The sequence below is a fragment of the Microcebus murinus genome, chromosome X (assembly GCF_040939455.1).
Source record: "Microcebus murinus isolate Inina chromosome X, M.murinus_Inina_mat1.0, whole genome shotgun sequence".
Lineage (NCBI taxonomy): Eukaryota > Metazoa > Chordata > Mammalia > Primates > Cheirogaleidae > Microcebus > Microcebus murinus.
This window is the reverse complement of record NC_134136.1, coordinates 35,200,971-35,218,124: the sequence shown is the minus strand read 5'-3', so window position 1 is coordinate 35,218,124 and position 17,154 is coordinate 35,200,971. Positions and strand designations below refer to the sequence as shown.

General features: G+C 34.1%; 1 protein-coding gene across 1 annotated transcript in view; it reads right to left on the bottom strand.

Annotated features, from left to right (window-relative positions):
• Window positions 1–17,154, bottom strand: part of TBC1D8B (TBC1 domain family member 8B) — a 72,909-nt gene that overhangs the window by 46,697 nt on the left and 9,058 nt on the right. The window contains exons 2-7 of the mRNA XM_012751124.2: window positions 12,453–12,563; window positions 9,880–9,998; window positions 8,802–9,027; window positions 7,499–7,739; window positions 4,776–4,983; window positions 2,936–3,103 (exon numbers count right to left, since the gene is read on the bottom strand). Coding sequence (XP_012606578.1) covers window positions 2,936–3,103; window positions 4,776–4,983; window positions 7,499–7,739; window positions 8,802–9,027; window positions 9,880–9,998; window positions 12,453–12,563 — 1,073 coding nt within the window. The remainder of the gene's footprint in view (window positions 1–2,935; window positions 3,104–4,775; window positions 4,984–7,498; window positions 7,740–8,801; window positions 9,028–9,879; window positions 9,999–12,452; window positions 12,564–17,154) is intronic.

Here is a 17,154-nt window from a genome sequence, read left to right as displayed (position 1 = left end):
AGCAGACCTACCATTTGATCCGGCAATCCCACTACTACTGGGTATCTACCGAAAGGAAAGAAAGTCATTTTATAAAAAAGATATCTGCACTAGAATGTTTATAGCAGCGCAATTCACAATTGCAAAGATATGGAATCAACCTAAGTGCCTATCAACTGATGAGCACTTGGATTAAAAAAAAAATGTGGGGGCCAGGTGTGGTGGCTCTCGCCTGCAATTCTACCACTCTGGAAGGCAGAGGCAGGAGGATCACTTGAGGTCAGGAGTTTGAGACCAGCCTGAGCAAAAGCGAGATCCCATCTCTACTAAAAATAGAAAATATTAGCGAGGTGTGGTGGCACTCGCCTGTAGTCCCGGCTACTCTGGAGGCTGAGGTAGGAGGATCACTTGAGCCCAGAAGTTTGAGATTGCTGTGAGGTAGGCTGATGCCCTGGCACTCTGATCCAGGTGACAGAGCGAGGCTCTATCTCAAAAAAAAAAAAAAAAAAAAAAGTGGCATATTTAAACCATGGGGTACTACTGAGCCATAAAAAGGAATGAAATAATGCCTTTTGTAGCAACTTGGATGGAACTGGAGACCACTATCCTACGTGAAATATCTCAGGAATGGAAGAACAAATATCACATATTCTCAGTTATAAACGGGAGCTAAATGAGGGATACATATGGTCATAAAGTGGTGTAATGGACATTGAAAACTAAGAAGGGGAAGAGTGGTGGGGTGAGGGATAAAAATCTACCTATCATATACAATGTACATTATTCTGGTGATTGGTACCCTAATAGCCCTGACTCCAGTATTATACAATTCATCCATGTAACAAAAAACACTTTTACTCCCTAAATCTATTGAAATAAAAAAAAAAATAAAGGCATCAAGTAACACATTGCAGTAGTGCTTAGTGCAGTAGTGCTTTCCGTTCTTAGGCTACTTAGCTTAAAACTAAGCTAAAAAGGCCCACTTTTTCTTTCATTTAGTAGTTTTGAAAAATTACCATATCAAGTAATATTTCTTGATCATATGTGTTAATAAAAGTAAAAGATTAATGTGTTTTCAAGGCAGTTGATTAAAATTTTACAAAATCTGTTCATGTACCCAGGTTTTAGTATAACTTAATATATGCCTATTTTAAATAGACAGAACTAGTACACATGCATAAGCACAATTACTTTGGGGAGTATTTGTTATTCATATCACATTTTTTAATATACTCACAGGAAAAATTTCCTAATATCCTTCCTATATTCATTCATATTTAGACTTGTTGATTTACTCTTTGAGATTCAGATTAAAAAGTATTGTTTTGTGCAACATTCACCAGATTTTTAAAAATTACAAATGCAATTGTACTTTGTTTCAGTATAACACGTGTAGCTATAAAAGAATATAGCTACAATTTCTGTTACTTAGAAATCAAATAGAACTAGCCCTTGTTTAAAAAGCTTTCTCTATACTAATTTTTTAAATGTACTATTACTTAAAGCTAGATATATACAGATAAGAATATCTTATCAATATTCTTCATCATTGATAAGATAAAAATCTTAAGTGAAAACAGAACATTATGACAATTTTTAAAAAATACATTTCTAAGCAAACCAGTATACTGACTGGTATTTTGTACAGATCTTTATTAAAACCCCTAAAAATGGGTAACAGATACCAGAAAACCTTAGAACTCTGACAGGTATCTGGAAAGATGGTAAACTCATTTTGAAACAAAATCCTTTCTTGACAACTGAGCATACTCAACTACTAGAGGTACATGCTAGTTCTCCAGGTTTTGGAGAAGCAGATAAAAGAAAAAGGAAGATAAATAAAGCACTAAAACTAACACACAGACTGAATTTGAATGGAATAGGACAAGGAAAAGAGTAATACACGCAAAAACATGGGAGCACTGAGAAACTACCAAGACCGGTCAGATTTTATTTGGCCCTCACATCAAACTAAGGAATATCCTGGGTGCATACTAAAAGAGAATGAGAGATAATAAAGTTGGGGCAAGAAGAATTCTTGATGGGCAATGTGAATATTCTGTATTTGGAAACTAAAATTTTTAGTTCCATGTTTTCATTGTGCTTTTTAATTATCAAAGGGAAAATTGGTCTTATTAATACTATATTATAATAGACTTAGCATATTATTTTTAGTCTCTGCTTTGGAGAGAGAGGTAAAAGGCTCTATACTCCAAACCAAATAAAATAATATAACCAGTAAAGCCAATGCTGATTTTTTTCTTTGAATTTTTAACTAAAATATAAATATTAATAATTTGATGAGTTTTAGCTATTAAAACATGAGGTTCTTGGACATTGAAGAAGAAAATTCATATGAATTCAATCTGTCTACATTTCCATGGAAGACATACTAAACATCAAAATCAGGCTCTTAACTATCCTTTGCCAAGAATATTTGCCCTCTCTAATATTTTGTTAGTAAAAAGATATGTCACTATTTTGCTTTGGGCTAGATTATATTATATAAATAAGGCTGACGTACAAGATATTAAATAAAAGATTCAGACTGGTTCAAAATTGCTATCGCTCTGTAACAATACGAGGAGAGTCCTTTTTCAAGGCCTTGTTGAATTCTCAAATATAGTTTGACTTGTTAAAAAGCCAATGTATGTGAAAGTACAAGGTATGTTTATATGTATATGAAAGTACAAGGTATGATAAACAACAAATATAGTAAAAAAAATCAAGTTATAATCTTTTTAAAAAAGTATGAATTTCTAAAAAAGGATATAGTCCTTAATTGTCACTTCTGCTTTATGATACAATTTAGAGAATATAATCTCTTAGATTCAGTCTTTTTAAAAAATAAAACCTAAGTATAAATAGAAAAAGGTACCACGAATTCCTTTTAAAAGGAAAGACAACATTAAATACAAACCTTTTTTTCGAAATGATTTGATGGCTGTATAATTACCTCTGTGCTAATATCGTGATATTGAGTTGAAGCTGCCCCGCACTTGAGCCTGAGTTTTGCCACCAGTTGCTCAAAGTCTTTAACTTCACTGAAGCGAAAAGCTGTTTTTCCTTTGATGCTAATGATGACAGATTTGCTGGAATCATTTGTCTTATCTATAGCTAAGACCTGGAGGGTAAAAACATATGTAAATGAATCGTATTTTCCCTTATCGTTGATACTTTCAGGTAAAATGTGTTTGGCCTACTCGTGTGGCTAAAAGTTTTGGTCCATGGTATGACTTATTAAGAAATAGACTTCGGCCATGTGCACTGGCTCACATCTGTAATCCTAGCACTTTGGAAGACTGAGGTGGGAGGATCACTTAAGTTCAGGAGTTACAGACTAGCCTGAGCAACATATTGAGACACCATCTCTACAAAAAATATAAAAAAATTAGCCAGGCATGGTGGCACCTTCCTGTAGTCCCAGCTACTCGGGAGGCTGAGGCAGGAGGATTGCTTGAGCCCAGGAGTTTGAGGTTTCAGTGAGTAATGATGATGCCACTGCACAGTGCACTCTGATGCCTGGGCAACAGAGCAAGGCCTTGTCTCAAAAAAAAAAAAAAAAAAAAAAAAAAGAAATAGACTTTGTGTACTAGTTGCAACAAATATATAAGTAACCTCAGTGCAGGTTATTTCACTTCTCAAGGGAAAGGTTTAAGTAACACCTTTAAAAATGACAATACAAATGTAAGCATTCTATAATGAATACTGACAATTTATTTCTGACTTATACAAAAGCTATCAATTCTACTTTTCTGACCAAGTACATCAAATGTGAGAGTCTAAGTTTTGGTATTCATGTCATAAACATCTGAATGATAAAGCTCCATTCTGCATCATTCTAAGCCCTTATCTTGTTTCTCAATTTTTAATTTTTTTTTTTTTTTGAGACAGAGTCTCGCTTGTTGCCCAGGCTAGAGTGAGTGCCGTGGCGTCAGAGCTCACAGCAACCTCAAACTCCTGGGCTCAAGCAATCCTTCTGCCTCAGCCTCCCAAGTAGCTGGGACTACAGGCATGTGCCACCATGCCCAGCTAATTTTATATATATATATTAGTTGGCCAATTAATTTCTTTCTATTTATCGTAGAGATGGGGTCTCACTCTTGCTCAGGCTGGTTTCGAACTCCTGACCTCGAGCAATCCACCCGCCTCGGCCTCCCAGAGTGCTAGGATTACAGGTGTGAGCCACCTCGCCCGGCCAATTTTTAATTTTTTTTTTTTTTGAGACAGAGTCTCACTTTATTGCCCAGGCTAGAGTGAGTGCCGTGGCGTCAGTCTAGCGCACAGCAACCTCAAACTCCTGGCTCAAGCAATCCTCCTGCCTCAGCCTCCCAAGTAGCTGGGACTACAGGCATTCGCCACCATGCCCGGCTAATTTTTTGTATATATATATTAGTTGGCCAATTAATTTCTTTCTATTTATAGTAGAGACGGGGTCTCGCTCTTGCTCAGGCTGGTTTCGAACTCCTGACCTCGAGCAATCCGCCCGCCTCGGCCTCCCAGAGAGCTAGGATTACAGGCGTGAGCCACCGCGCCCGGCCCAATTTTTAATTTTTAACACTTAAAAATTTTCACTTTCAGTAACAGCTGTAAAGCTGCACTAAAAGAAACAGATAATTTCTCAGAAGCTAGTACTCTTACCCTGAAGAATAATATTGAAATTAAAAAATTATTATTTTAAATTACTAAAGGAATACTGATATTGAGTTTTTAATAATTTATAGAATTAAAGGACATTTTACTCTGTGAAAAACATTTTCAAACTAAAAATTAATACGTAACCAAATTTTTATTACCTCTCGTAATGGAATGATTACACTACATAGACTGCCATCTTGGCTAGCAAAGCAGATATAGTTTTCTGAGATGCACATTTTTCCATGAGTATTGAAGTGGCTGAATGGTACCCATAAGAAACATTCATGTACTTCTTTCAACGTCTCCTCTGTGGGCAGCCTAAAAAAGGCATTAAATTGCTCACTGTGGGCTCGATTTTCTAGACCTCTGTAGGAAGTAATAAAAAGGATGAGACACAAATAATGAATTTTAAAGTGTACACATGCCTATATCAATTAATCTAAATACACTGTAAAACAGCCAGATTAAACACTAAATGCTATGTTCTTTGACAAATTCTGAAATAGAAAAAAGCACAATGATGCCTAACAAACTCATTTTGTTTGTTCTTTTTTTCTGATTTCATTTTATGAGTAGATTAAAATGCACAAAAGTTAGAGATGATGTAGGTCTTCAAACCATCTGTTAAGGGGTGATTTGCTGGAACACTACTATTATATTATCATATATTCATAGTATGTGAGTATGGCTAAAACCAATCTTGGCAGACAATAATTTTCATATCTGGTTACCAGAAAATCAAGAGAGTTATTCAATATAACAAAATAATGAAAATGTATGGCATCAAAATTTAGAGGGGAAGAATAGTCCATAAAAGAGAATACTGAAAAATGAAATAAAAATTTGAATGTTTAAAAAAATTCAAAGTAGAGGCACGATAAAACAACACTGTTTGCACATTGCTGGGCACAAGATAGGTGTCAATAAATACAGATGACTTGTTAACTGATACATAAATATAGAAATAAAAAGCAAATAAAGCCATTTACTTGCTTTAAATAGCATAGTTTTTCTAGGAGCACTAAACACTTGTGCTAAGCAGCAATGCCATCTGGGATAGTAAGTAAATTATGCAAGTTCTAACTCAAATCCAACAACGTTAAAACTAAATTCATCCTTTCTGCATATACTATTTAAATATGTGGTATTTCATTATGTCTTTCAAAATAATTCTCATAAATATGAACAGAAACCATGACCATGTTAGTTTTTACCTCACTTAAGTTGTAATTTGGTGAGTTATTTTGTTATCATTTAAAAAGATGAGGTCTACTTATGTGAATGAAAAGATGTCCATGATACATTATTGTAGGGGGAGAAAAAGCAGATTGTAAAATATGTGAATATTCAGACACATTCATGTTTTTTGCAAATATTTTAAAATTCATGCATGAAAAAGCCTGGAAAGATTACACTAAACTTAACTATCATCATTATGCTTCTGTATTGTTTAAATTACAGAAGTAATACATATTTGTAAAAACAATAAGCAGAAGCAACAAAGATATCCCATTTTAGAAAAAAGCAATTTGGAGACTAAGTCCCAGTAAGCTATTATTCTTTTTCATTTACTAGAAAAAAAAGATTTTGCACATATATATATATGATTTTCAATAGGCTCTCTTAAAAATGCACACAAAAATGAATTTACTATATCTCATTTAAATATAGACTTGGTAATAAATAACTCATTGATAGATGGCCTTTTACACTGTATTTTAAGGAAAATAAAATAGCTAAAAATTTATGGTTATGGTGATCAAGGAGCTAACTACAAAAACAAATGCCCAAATATAACATAACACAAATAGGATTTTTAATCTTTATAGAGTTCTATTTATATAAATCATGCATATTGAGACCTAATTTTGGTAATAAAGTGTAAAAAATTCACCTGGTTTATCTAATTTCCAGAAAAGCAGGCAGGCTCACAAACAAATCCTTATGTATATGGATTTTAGGAATGGTTTAGGAATAGGCCAGGGGAACAACTATATCCAATTAGGGCTATGTAGTAATCATACAACCTTCCGGATCACTTGTTCTGGTCTATCCATAGGACTTTGGCTTAGGTTCCTCTTACACTTTTCCATACAGTCATCCTCCTTGCCAGAAGCTGCTTTCACTAGCTATTTCTGGATCCTCTCTTTTACCCCTCCCTTTTTGGCATGCTCATTTCAGTCAACTGTTCTGAGTGTTGAGCAGGATGAAAGGGCTCTGGTCAGTTTCAGCAAAAAAGCTATGAGACAGATACTTCTGAAGTAGGCACTAATAATGATTAACATCTACCTAGAGTTTTTATTTTACAAAGTGTCTTCACACCTGTTTTACTCATTCTTCACAAAGTGTCTTCTGACATACAAATTATAGATGAGGAAACTGAGGTCCTGAGAGATTATGGCTTGTCTAAGGGTTGATCTACTTTCATTCTAAAGCCCATGCTCCACTGACTCTACTAACTTGCCTCTTCATAAAATATTATGATGTCAGTAAATTATTAAAACAATAAATAACATCTTTAATAATTTCAGATCTGAAATTATTCTCTAGACTACTCATAGAGAAATTTAGAGTTAGACTAATGTCAGACACAAAAGTCTCTACATTTTTAAAAGCACTCCAGGAAAAGTCCTATCTGAATCTCAAAAAATAATTTTCAAACCTAACTTCTACTATTTCCTAGAATTAAATTTCATGGAGAGGAAGATACTATTTATGAAATGCATATGAATGAACTCAAAAAAACACACATATCCATGATCAACTCTGAAGAAAAATTATCATATAACATAGAAGAGCTAACTTTTAATGCTAATCAATGCTATCATTCTTATGGTCAAACAATACTTTAGAAAGTAAATATTAATTAAGCTTTGAATACCTTTTGGTAATCTGTAGAGGATCCTCAAGGATTGGGTCATTAGCAAATGTTTCCTTATCAAAAAGTCTCCTTATGGCATAGTTTGCCAGCTGTTCCATAAGAAGGTATGTTTGGTTAATGTGTAAAAACATTGAAAAGTAGTGATTCTCCCCTTGGGAACACACATGAATACTTTCTGTTAGTATGACATTTGAAGTCTTTTCAAGTTTTGAGATGGCATCCCAGGAGATAATGAGTTTTACTGCAAATAAGAGTTATAAGCAGGTATGAAAATTCTCAATACCAATTTATATTCATTAATCAGGTCTTTTGAAATAATAATTAACCACTTGAAAGTGCGCTAAACAGCTAAAGTACTTTAGAATTCAAGAGTTGTTAAAATTGTGAAGCATCACCATGAACACACAATGATTGGTGATTTTAGGAATAGATATAATTTTAGAGAATTTTTAAAAAAAGATTCTGATTTGATATTTAAATCTGTTTCTTTATATAATTACATAATTATATAACTACTGACATAAAAGCTGTTTATATGTGTAAATAAATATAAATAATACTGTTTGATTCTTCATTGTGGCTGCGAAGTGAGGTATGGGCCATTAGGTACTATGGTACTATATTTATATGCTTAATATAAGGATTAAAACACAGACTCGGGCCGGGCGTAGTGGCTCATGTCTGTAATCCTAGCACTCTGGGAGGCCGAGGTGGGCAGATTGCTCCAGGTCAGGAGTTCGAAACCAGCCTGAGCAAGAGTGAGACCCCCGCCTCTACTATAAATATAAAAAAATTAATTGGCCTACTAATATATATAGAAAAAATTTAGCCGGGCATGGTGGCACATGCCTGTAGTCCCAGCTACTCGGGAGGCTGAGGCAGTAGGATCACTTGAGCCCAGAAGATTGAGGTTGTTGTGAGGTAGGCTGATGCCACAGCACTCACTCTAGCCTGGGCAATAAAACGAGACTCTGTCTCAAAAAAAAAAAAAAAAACACAGACTAAAGCAAGTAGGTAGTTTATAACATGGGATAGAAAGCAGTGATATGCCAGATTGCTATCATCATTTAATATTCATTCACTTCCCATAATATGCAAGGCATTCTATACACACTTCTAATTGTTCCTATATTAAACAACCAGTCTTAAAAAGATTTTCTCTAGAGGAAATGAACTTTCATGTGTACAGTTTAGCTATCTTTAATATCAATCCCATTACTTTATTTATGATCTAACACCACCACAGAATCGATAGGTCAGACAGTAAGTTCAAAGCTCATGGTAAGCAATAGAAACCACTTACTTTCTGATCCCAATAAAAAAGAATAGAAGCTCAGAAAGTTGGTGCTAAGATAAAGCCAACCCTGACAAGGAACCCGTCCTTTCCAATAACTGCACGAATAATAGGTCACTAACTTCTCTTGCTCTGGTAAACCAAAACATTTTTCAAATTTCAAAAGGGCTTCTCGGAATTTCTCAGGATCATCTTCTTTTGCAAAAGAATGTTTTCCCTCTTCAGCAATTAATCCCTAAAAGAGAAAAAATATTTTCTGAAAATTCATTATCACCTACCAACAAAATTATATCTCGTACATTTACACAGATTATTGAATACAACTGTACAGTTAGCTCTCTGTATCCATGGGTTCTGCATTTGGGGATTCAACCAACCAGGGATTGAAAATATTTGGAAAAACAAATCCACAAAGTTTCAAAAAACAAAACTTGAATTTGCCACACACTGAGTACTATGTTGAATCCACACATATGAAGTGATGCATAGGCAATGTATTAGGTATTATAAGTAATCTAGAGATTATTTAAACTATATGAGTGGTTGTACATAGGTTATATGCAAATACTTTGCCATTTTATATAACACACTTGAGCATCCATGGATTTGGGTGTCTGTGGAGAGTGCTGGAACCGATCCTCCATGGATACCTAGGGATGACTATATATATCTATACAGGTACCTACAGCGTATGTATGTATATATGTGTGCACATACATAATTCTCTTAGGACAGAGGAGAGCAGATTTTCTCCAGTTATGTACTGAGGTTTTTACTAATGCCTCACAAGGAACTACCACAAATACAGGTGCTAAATATCTTCTTTTGAATGAACAAAGGGTTTATTCAAACTCAAAACTCAAGAAATATTGAAATGAAAGTGTCCCTAAAAGCACTCACAAGGGCACCAAAGACAAACCACTGACTTCACAATTTTCTTTAGCATTGATTCTGACATTCATAACATGCCTCTACTAATAGTGAAAGGTGTCAGTGAAACAATGACCTTCTATGCAACTTTTGATCCACATATAAGAGAGTCAAACATTGTAGTATTCCATCCACAAAATATATCCATGCCACTTACTCTTATCTTTCCTTGTACAAAATTAGTAATATCTTCACTTGAATCAAATACAGATAAGGTCTTCATAATATTTTGTTCCAACCAATCCCAATGCTTGGTTATTTCTTCTCTGTTGGCTCCTGAATAATAAGAGAAAATAAACCAATCAAGGAAAATTCCACATCAAAACTGCACTTGATATAATATTTAAAAGCTTAGTTCAAAAATAAATAAAATATACTTTAAAAAATGGTCATAAAGGAATAAAGGTATTACATTTATTCTCTACTTCATCCCTATATGTGGGCATGAACAGTATTTCTCATTATAAATAGAAAGAATAAAATATTTAATGAAATGGGAGAAAAGTAAATACAACTCATGAAAAAAAGATACAAAATTCTGAAAACAAGATATCAGTAACTGGTGCCTCGAGAGTAACCAGCATTTTTTAAGAGAGTATACAGAGTACCAGTAAGTAATCTAGAGATTATTTAAACTATATGGGTGGGTGCACATAGGTTATATGCAAATACTTTGCCATTTTATATAACAGACTTGAGCATCCATGAATTGTGGTGTCTATGGAGAGTGCTGGAACCGATCCCCATGGATACCTAGGGATGACTATATGTATCTATATAGGTACCTACAGTGTATGTATGTATATATGTGTGCACATACATAATTCTCATTATATATACATATACATAATTCAATCTTTGGTCTTCAAATAATACAGTTAATACCATCTCTATAATCTGTGTGGTTAAAAACAGCATGCATGTGACAATCCTATGCATGCTGTGTAAATGTGTATTTCGATTGTGGCCACTCACTCTACTTATTTCGGAAGCCATGGAACCTTTGCTCAGAGTCACCACATTAATTAAAAGATCTAGTAAGCTTAAAAATTTTCATGAAGGAGTTCAGAAACCCTGTAGCAAGGTTAAACCCATGTGGCTGCTGAATCAGTGTTGGGTGGCTTGTGGAGGGTCAGATTAAATATTATTAGCTCTAGTTTGCTTTGGCTTGAAGAATATCTTGATATCATCAATTTCCCCCTATTACTTACATACCTTGAAGATCTTCTCAGCATGGATGATATAAATCTCACCCAAAAGAAATATATTAACTTTTTTTCTTTAGAGATGAGGGTCTTGCTATGTTGCCCAGGCTGCTCTCAAATTCCTGGCCTCAAGCAATCCTCCCACCTCAGCCTCCCAATTAGCTGGGATTATAGGTATGTATTACTGTGCCCAGTCATGTTGACTTCTTAGTATGTTTTATGATATATGAAAACCAATACATTAAAAAATTTATTGGCATTGCAAAATTGTCTATTTCCCTAAAAATCAGTTAGAACTTTATTCATGTTACTAAAGTAATCATACCAAGAGTAATAACTTTCTTTAATGAGCCACAAATAAAAGTCATGGGGACTATTACGGCCTTTATTTTGATTCTTTAGGTATAAGGAAGCTTCATTAGTAGGTAATAACTATATTTCTGTATCAGGTTAATTCAGGGAAATGAGTTATATAATCATCCTTTTTTAACATATAAAGGACATGTTTTTCTAAATAATTTCTACCAACCAGATTTAGAGTGAGGTTACAGAATTTTCATGTCAGCAGGTATAATGTCATCTTCATTTAATTTAAATTGCATTCAATTTGAGAAAGCCAGGAGAAAAGACTGGCAACACTAAAGGAAATTTAGAGAGAAATACAAAAACAAGCCAGACATGCTAAAAAATTAATTATATGCTGCATGTTCACACATATGAACTGTCCACAAATTCATGTGCTTTTGTTCCTTTTTTGAGTATATCCACTTTAGAAGAGAGGGGGAGAAGAGAGAAAGAGATAAAGGCAGTCTTTCAAAATTAAAAAGGCCAGAAACCTGGGATTCTAATTTAGACCAACATTATAATGGCATCACCAAAACAGTAACAAACTATGAATGCGGGTTTTTAAAAGTTATTTTTATTTGCTTTATTAGAAAGAATTATGCTTATTCCTTTTCTATCCACTATATACATGTGGAAGCATCTGAACTAGCCTGGCATGAATGAATATGTAGCATTACTTGTAAGACATTCCTTCATATTTCAAGGATATGTTGCCTTTTGTGAGAAAATAGATGTGTGAATAAAAAGGGTTTAATTTTTCAGGCTTATACTTTCTTAGGGGACAACTTTTAAGTCTTGGGCTCAGAGTTAACTTCAGATTCTCCTCATCTGAGTTATTAGAAACGGAACAATGCATTTCATGGGGATGTTCTCATCTTCCCTACAGTTGGGTGAAGCAGAAGTTGAAGAAAAGAGACATACAGCAGTGGCAGTGAGCAAACTCTGATCAGAATCAGCACTGCTGAACCACATGCTTCAAGTCCCTCACACCAATAGATTTTTAAAAACCTTAATAATCTGTAACCTTCTTAAATAAACAGAAGTATTGCTATTCTCTCAAAGTAAACTTGCACATTTAATGTGTTTCTAAATCTCAGAACAACTAGGGAGTATAAATAAACATTCAGTTTCTTAGTATCCTTATTTAATTTGAATTATATGTTTAAAAAATCATACTTACCACATGCAATTGACAAGTAAACTTGAGAATCTGGTGTCTGGTGTAGGATGCGAAATGGAGCTACTTTAGCAGTAGAGTCTAAAACCGAATCCAGAGTCCCAACCAGAAGCCCTGTGTAATAGAAAGACTGTTGATATAAAGGCTTTATAAAAGATAAATAAAGTCAATATCATTTCATATAATAAACTAATGAATTTATTTAAAAATTGTTCGAGCCCAAGGAGTTCTTATAGTGATTTTCTTAAAGAAAAAATATATTTGGGATGAAGAGAGTACAGTATGCCAATGTGAGTAGTGTTTGAGATAATTATCTTTCAATAAAAGGGTTAAGTCAGCTTCAGTTGTTCAAATCTCATAATGTATCTGAAGCACTTATATACCTCCTTCATAAGGTTGTATGTATAGGAGATAAGAATGTAGGATCTGGTAGTAGAGACCAACTGGGTTTGAATCCTGGTTTCGTCACTTACTTGTGCCAACTTGAGCAAGTTAAAGTACTTACCCTTTCTGCATCCTCATTTGTAAAATAAAGAGGTTATAACAGAACCTACCACAAAGGGCTGTTGTAAAAATTAAGTGAATTATTACATATAAAGCACTTAGAACAATGCTTAGGACAGAGTAAAACATCTGCTTTTGGAGCATTTTGGATTTCTGATTTTTGGTTTAGGGACACACAACCTAGCATTTGATTATTAGGTTGGTTATAATAATTACTTTCTAAGTGCTTCATGTATATTATTCTTTCTCCTTACCTAGTTTATTAGTTCTTTGAGGACAATAACAACGTCCTCTACCTCTGGGTTTGTATCCTTAACTGTCAACATATTGCTAGGCACAGTAAGTTTGTTGACTTAACTATATCAATATGATAGCTGAAATCCTTCCTTTCCTGGAAGCTTTGATTGGCTGAATGTTGGTTTTGCTTTATCAGGCATTTCCCTTTAATTTAACACATAGATTTTTAAGAAAAATTTAAATCAATTATAAATCAGGCTTCTGGCTCTTTTCCTATTGTTACCTGCATAAAAATCGAGCTTTGAATGAGAATATAGGTAAGTTGGAAGATGTGAGGTAGGAAGTTATTATAAACATAGAGGGAGATAAATTAGAAGAATAAAAGATAGAACAAAGAGATAAAGAGAAATTTGACTCAGATGAAAGGAAAGGGTGGGAGAGTGAATACAAGAATAGATAAAAAATAAAAATAGGGGTCACAGATGCAGCATAATATCAATTAGCAATCTGACAGAGGATTTTGATAGTGGGGGCAAAATATCAAGAAAGAAGATTTTGGCAGTGACAACATGTGCAGATTATAGAAGAAGTTATCCGATATGAAAAGAGTTAGGGTATGAGTTGAAGATTTTATTTATGAAACAGAAATGAAGAAACCCAGACAAATATTATGAAGGAGGAGATACCGGGGAATAGAAAATGGGAATGAGGAAAAGAGACAGAAGAAATGATTATTATACTTCAACTAATGATGAGGGAATTACTGGTGAGTTTGGGGATAATAGGAACAATTATACTATCAATTTCAGCATTGAAGTAGTGACTATGAGAAACTGGAGATTTAGTCAAGGATAAAGAAAGAAAAGTAAGAGCTAAACATATGCTAAACAAACTATCTAGTGTCCTTAGAGAAAAGTGATTGAAATTACTCAGGAAATGGAGGAAAGGAGAATGTTCTCAATTTGAAGATAGGAGTGTGAAAAATACCCAAAATAAAGATAAAAGAGTACTAGGTAGCAAAAGACAACCAAGAGAGGTAACTATCTCCAGTGGAGAAATAGAATAGAGTAATAATCATATGAAAAAAAGGCTCAGCATCACTAATCATCAGAGAAATGCAAGTCAAAACCACAATGAGACACCACCTTACGCCAGTCAGAATGGCTATTAAAAAGTCATCAACCTAAGTGTCCATCAGGGATGATTAGATAAAGAAAATGTGATACACACACACACACACCATGGAATATATACCATGGAATATTACTAATGCTCAGCTATAGAAAAGAATAAAACGTCTTTTGCAGTAACATGGATGGAACTGGAGGCCATTATCTTAAATAACTAAGAAAGTCAAATACCACATGTTCTTGCTTATAAGTAGGAGCTAAATAATGTGTACACATGGACACAGAGAATGGAATAATAGACATTAGAGACTCAGAAAGGTAAGAAGATGGAAGGGATAAAAAGTTACTTAATGGGTACAATGTACACTATTTGGGTGATGGTTATACTAGAAGCCTAGACTTAACAAAACTGCACTTGTATGTATAAAAAGTGTATAAGACATATAAAAATGTATCAAATGAATAAAAGTGTATAAATTTTAAAAAACACATGGGCACAAAGAGATGTAACGGTCACTGGAAATCAAAAAGAGGGTAGTGGGAGGAAGGGAGGGGTAAAAACCTACCTGCTGGGTATAATGAACACTATTTGGGTGATGGGCACACTAAAAGTCCTGACATTATAAAAAGTACCCATGTAAAAAAAAAGATTTTAAAAAAAGAAGTGTATAGATGTGTATATATAAATAAACATATAATAACTTGGCAAAATTATCAAAACTAAGGAATTAGTTTCAAATAAAAAGCATTTATTAAACACAGGAGAGTTTTAGCAAATAACAGATAAAAATATGCTTTTTAAAAAATCTTTTTAAAGATACTGTGTAAAGGTAACAGCAGCAATGTGAATGTAGGGAGTGGTCAAAATCACTGGCAAGATTAAGGTCAGATTAACCCTTTTTTGAGACAGGGTCTCACTGTTGCCTAGGCCAGAGTGCAGTGGCATCATCATAGCTCACTGCAACCTCAAACTTTTGGGCTTAAGCAATCCTGCCTCAGCCTCCCGAGTTGCTGGGACCACAGGTGTGTGCCTCCATGCCCAGCTAATTTTTAAAAATTTTTGTAGAGATGGGGTCTTGATATATGGCTCAGGCTGGTCTCTAACTCCTGGTCTCAAGTGATCCTCCTACCTAGGCCTCTCAATGTGCTGAGATTATAGGCCTGAGTCACTGTGCTGGGCCTAATGCCACATTTGGCAGCAGAAATGTTCACAAGATTATAAGTGTCTTACACTATATGGAAAGGAAATTGTTCAGTTTTTGTAAGTATAAAATCGGGCAGTTAATATAAAACTATGCAACAAATAATTTGGAAGCCACTGCTAGAATACATTTCCAGTCACTTAGGGAACACTTTCAGCTCATTAAGCTGTAATCATCATAAAGTCTCTGCAAGTCATTCAGGAATTAATATGTGCTAATGTCTGGGTTCTAAAAGTACAAGAAAACAAGCAGACAATTTTGAGTTGCTTCTCCATATACACAGAGGTTCATCTTCTGACAGCCTGAACATTCAAGGTCATGAATCAGCCTATACATGGGAAATCTTATAGCTATACTAAATTGGGAAGAGTATAGATATTGTCAGCTATATGACAGAAGAAGAAATTTTAAAATATCAAGAAATTTAAATCATCCTTGAATGAGTATAACTGAGTAAGGTACCAATGTTCCAAATCCCAGTAAAGGTCTATGAGACTTTGGTAGCATCTGCCATACAAGTAACACCCATCATCTTAAACAAATTCACCACCATAATTGATGTGAAATACTTTTTATTAAATGGTATAGCAAGATAACAAAAAAGATTCTATGATTTTAAAAAATAGGTACTTTGAAGATGATTATCGTTTATGAACCAACTCTTTTTAGCTGGAAAAGACAGAAGACCATAGACTTGAGATGAAAAATATCCTAACAAGTCATGCACAGCACATTTATCTCCTCTATTGTATCCCTGACAGAAAGCCTACCTTTTTCCTTGAATAATTCCAGAGAGTTTTAACTTCTCCCAAGGCAGCCTATTGCATCAGTGGAAATTTCTATTTATTAGAAAGTCCTTTCTAAAATATGGAAGGATTTATATATCCCGCTGTCACTGTCTTGAAATTCTTAATTTTTGAACAAGAAGCCCTTCGTTATCATCTTACACTGGGTCCCACAAATTATGTAGCCAGTCCTGGTTATATGTGGTTACCTCTGGGCAGTGAGATCATAGGTGATTACTATTTTTTCTTTATATCTATACGTATTTTCTGGAATTTTTACAATGAGCATCTTTTAACTATTAAGATAGAAAACCAAAGTTATTTCTTACTCACCAAAAAAAGAAAAAGGGAGGTCTTTCTTAGGATAAATACAATGCTACTTCCTTGCAACTTCGGGACAATACAAAACATCTACTCTATTCCAAATGACGGGTCTTCAAATATTATAGTTATAGTTATCTTGTTTCCCCTTATTTATTCTCTTCTCCTAGCTTACATTATACCTAGTTCTTTCAACTGTTTGTTGTATGAGATCATCTAGGTCTCATTTCTTCTACCATTTCCTTAACAATTTATTTGTCAAAGTTTCTTTTAAAATGTGTCATTCAAATCTGTATACCAGATATGGTCTGAACAAAGACAGGTTTTTTATGTTGTGGGCTCCATGGTTCTATTAATATTAATGCAGTCTAAGATTATTAGCTTTTGTGGGCCACTATATGTTATCATATTAACCTTGTTATCAAAAATACTTTGACCTGTTTCATAAATACAAGTACCAACCTAGGTATTCCATACAGCTGATTTAAAAAAAACAAACCTAAATGCAGTTTACATTTTACTCATA